This window comes from Mandrillus leucophaeus, unplaced genomic scaffold, assembly GCF_000951045.1.
Source record: "Mandrillus leucophaeus isolate KB7577 unplaced genomic scaffold, Mleu.le_1.0 Scaffold463, whole genome shotgun sequence".
NCBI lineage: Eukaryota > Metazoa > Chordata > Mammalia > Primates > Cercopithecidae > Mandrillus > Mandrillus leucophaeus.
Window position 1 is genome coordinate 582,838 of NW_012104954.1, and position 3,568 is coordinate 586,405.

At 55.1% G+C, this 3,568-nt stretch overlaps 1 protein-coding gene across 1 annotated transcript in view; it reads right to left on the reverse strand.

Annotated features, from left to right (window-relative positions):
- The window catches only part of CALR (calreticulin), a 5,672-nt gene extending 2,668 nt beyond the window's left edge, over positions 1 to 3,004 (reverse strand). The window contains exons 1-7 of the mRNA XM_011994893.1: positions 2,801 to 3,004; positions 2,338 to 2,439; positions 1,942 to 2,145; positions 1,422 to 1,516; positions 1,120 to 1,329; positions 919 to 1,032; positions 686 to 829 (exon numbers count right to left, since the gene is read on the reverse strand). Of these exons, the coding sequence (XP_011850283.1) occupies positions 686 to 829; positions 919 to 1,032; positions 1,120 to 1,329; positions 1,422 to 1,516; positions 1,942 to 2,145; positions 2,338 to 2,439; positions 2,801 to 2,891 (960 nt within the window). The 5' untranslated portion in view covers positions 2,892 to 3,004. The remainder of the gene's footprint in view (positions 1 to 685; positions 830 to 918; positions 1,033 to 1,119; positions 1,330 to 1,421; positions 1,517 to 1,941; positions 2,146 to 2,337; positions 2,440 to 2,800) is intronic.
- Between the last annotated feature and the right edge of the window lie 564 nt (positions 3,005 to 3,568).

Genomic DNA, 3,568 nt, shown 5'->3' on the forward strand with positions numbered 1-3,568 from the left:
CTGGGAGGCGGAGCTTGCAGTGAGCTGAGATCGCACCACTGCACTCCAGCCTGGGCGACAGAGCAAGACTCGGTCTCAAAAACAAAAAACAAACAAATTAGCCTGGCATCCATAGTGGCATATGCCTGTAATCCCAGTTACTCGGGAGGCTGAGGCAGGAGAATCGCTTGAATCCAGGAGGCGAAGGTTGCAGTGAGCTGAGATCGTGCCATTGCACTCGAGCCTCAGCAACAAGAGTGAAACTGCGTCTCAAAAAAAAAAACAAAAAAAAATTTGTAGAGATAGGGTCTCCTCACTACGTTGCCAAGCAAGGTTGTCTAACTCTTGGCCTCAAGCAATCCTCCTGCCTCAGTCTCCCAAAGTACTGTGATTATAAGGGTGAGCCACTGTGCCCAGCCCCAGCTAACTAAGTGGGTTACCTGACCACCTTCTAGTTCTTTGGGGGTATTTAAAGAAGTTGATTTGCATAAAAGTACTTGGGGAAGTACTTAGTTCACAAGAAGTACAACCTCAAAAGCATTGCTGTGAGGACTCCACAGGGACAGACCAGAAAGTACTGTTTACAAAAAGTACCATTTTTGAGTCAGACCCGCCTGGGGTGCGATCGTATCCTGTCACTTTCCCCTTGGGTGATCTTATGCACTTGAGGTACCCCAGGGATCCTCCTTTTTCCTCCAAGTCTCACCTGCCAGAGGTCCAGGCCCAGCACACCAAAGTTATCATAGGCATAGATACTGGGATCAGGAGAGTACTCGGGATTGTCAATTTCTGGGTGGATCCAAGTGCCCTTGTAATCTGGGTTGTCGATCTGCCGGGGCTTCCACTCACCCTGCAGAAGGAAGAAGGGAACTAGAGGGTGAGTAAGGTTGGTGCACTCCCCACTTTGAGCCCCAGCCCTGCTCAGAGCCCCAAACTCACCTTGTACTCAGGGTTCTGAATCACTGGGGGTTCCCACTCTCCATCCATCTCTTCATCCCAGTCCTCGGGTTTCTTAGCATCGGGGTCAGGGATATGCTCGGGCTTGTCCCAGTCCTGGGGGGTAGATGAAGAGGTCAGAGTTGGCCCAAATGTCCTCACACCCTCCAATGTGGAGAGCAGAGCCCCCACCCAAACACCAACCTCAGGCTTGGAGTCTGTGGGATCATCGATCTTGGCCCGCTCATCCCAGTCTTCAGGTTTTGAAGCATCAGGATCCTTTATCTTCTTGGGTGGCAGGAAGTCCCAATCGTCTTCCAAGGAGCCCGACTCCACCTGGCTGTTGTCAATCTTCACCTCATAAGTGTTGTCTGGCCGCACAATCAGTGTGTACAGGTGTGTAAACTCATCATCCTGAAGAAGGAAGAAGGTGAGCAGCCCCCCCTCAATCAGGCTGACCTCTGAACCTCCCCATGATACCCATTTGCCACCACCCCCAGGCACACCTTGCAACGGATGTCCTTGTTGATCAGCACGTTTTTGCCCTTGTAGTTGAAGATGACATGAACCTTCTTGGTGCCGGGGCCACAGATATCAGGACCTAGGTGTGAAGCAGATCCAGTTAAGAGTCAGAGACTACCCACCATTTCGAGTTCCTCACCCCTCTTTACAAAAGGAAGACCTGGTTCCTAAACTCGGGTCTGTCAAGGCTGAAAAGAGAAACTCAGACCCTGATTCTGTCCTGAATGGGTTGTGGGTGAAGCCTTAAGTTTAAATTAAAAAAAAAAAAAAATCAGTGCTCTAGAACGCAACATCCTCATTTGTAAGATTGGGAAATAACTATATACAATGACACAAATTAATTAACAGCCTAGATCTGCGATCATAACGCAATAAATTGTTGCTATGACTTAATTTTTTTAGCGCCCCTTCCAAAGAAAATCATAACTATTAAGAAAGTCAGTGGGGTCTGGGTCTCCCTCCAACTACTGGGACAGAGGTCAGCACCAGGAAGCAGCCCCTCACCAAACATGATGTTGTATTCTGAGTCTCCGTGCATGTCCGTCTGGTCCAAACTATTAGGAAACAGCTTCACATAACCGCCCCCACAGTCGATGTTCTGCTCATGTTTCACCGTGAACTGCACCACCAGCGTCTGGCCTTTGTTGCTGAAAGGCTCGAAACTGGCCGACAGAGCATAAAAGCGTGCATCCTGGCTTGTCTGCAAACCTGAGACGGGACGGTAGTGTGGTCACCGGTGGGTCCTGACCCGCGAGGACCCTCGATTTAGACGATACAGACGACTCCCCCACTTCCTCCACCTGCCCTGCTCCTAGGGGACTGTCCCGGCTGTGTGTGTGCCGACAAGGACTTCTGCCAGGAAGTCCTCGCGGATCTGAGCACCCACTCTTAGGCTCTTACCTTTATCTTTCTCCTCGTCACCGTAGAACTTGCCGGAACTGAGGACGAATTTGCCAAAATCTGACTTGTGTTTGGATTCGATCCAGCGGGAAGTCCACCCGTCTAAGTGGGGGGTTAGAGAGTTAGGTCAGCGCGGCTCTGCTAATCCCCCCCACACCAAGCATCTGCGGAGAACCACAAGCTGCTGCGGACAGGGAAGGAGATCCCCGACTCTCCCCACCCCAACCTCTAGTTGACACGTCGGGTGCCTTCAGCGATCCTCGGGCGAACCCTAACTCCCGCCGCGGGAGGCCGCTACGCCTTCCGCGCTCCCTAGGGACGCAGAAGAGGGATCGCCCGCAGCTCCAGTCGCCAGGGACCACTGTGTTGGCCCTCTAAGCGGTAATTACGGGCGACGACGCAGATCCGGGATGGGGGGCCGGCCGTGTCGTCGGGACGGCCTCGAGGTGGGACCAGGCGTTACCTCCGTCCAGAAACTGCTCCTTGAAGTAGACGGCGGGCTCGGCGGCGGCCAAGCCGAGGAGGCCGAGCAGCAGCGGCACGGATAGCAGCATGGCGGGCCGAGGGGGCGGCGGCGCGCGGGCCCTTTAAAACGACCCTCCGGCGGCGGCTCTGCAGTACGGACGGACGCCGCCGCCCGCCTTGCATTTTTATACCCACCCGCCTCTCAAACCAACCTGACCCAGCCCTTGGGCCCGCCCCTGACACTTTATCATTGGCCTGCGCCCACGGCCGTCTCTTTCCATTGGACCTTCGTCGGTTCACTAGGTTAGGCTGCGCCTCGGAACGCTGGGTTCCCAGATGGCCGATTTCTATTGGCCTCACCACTGACCAATGATGCTCGACCACGCGTTGTGGGGGACGCCCACTGGTGGGGTGGGGGCCGCGAGCCCCTCAGGCTAGGTCATGTGACCAGACCTGAACCTAAGACCGCCCTTGCCCATGCGCGTCGTTCCCCATCTGGGCGTTTAAAGAACCCGCGGGAGTGCAGGTGTTTCCACGCGGGATCGGGACCCCGCCTCAGCTTCTCTTCCTCCCGTTCCCTCTAGGTGGAGGGGCTGGGCAAGGCTTTCCTAGCCAGTTCTTATCTTGCATTTGGGAACCAGCACCCCACTGCTGCTCCCCCACCCCCGCCCAGGATAGGAGAGAGCTCATGGGTTGGGGCCCTGGGGCTACGCTGCACCCCGGTGCTACAGCCACGCGGGCCAGTGGGAAGAATGCCAGCCCTCTC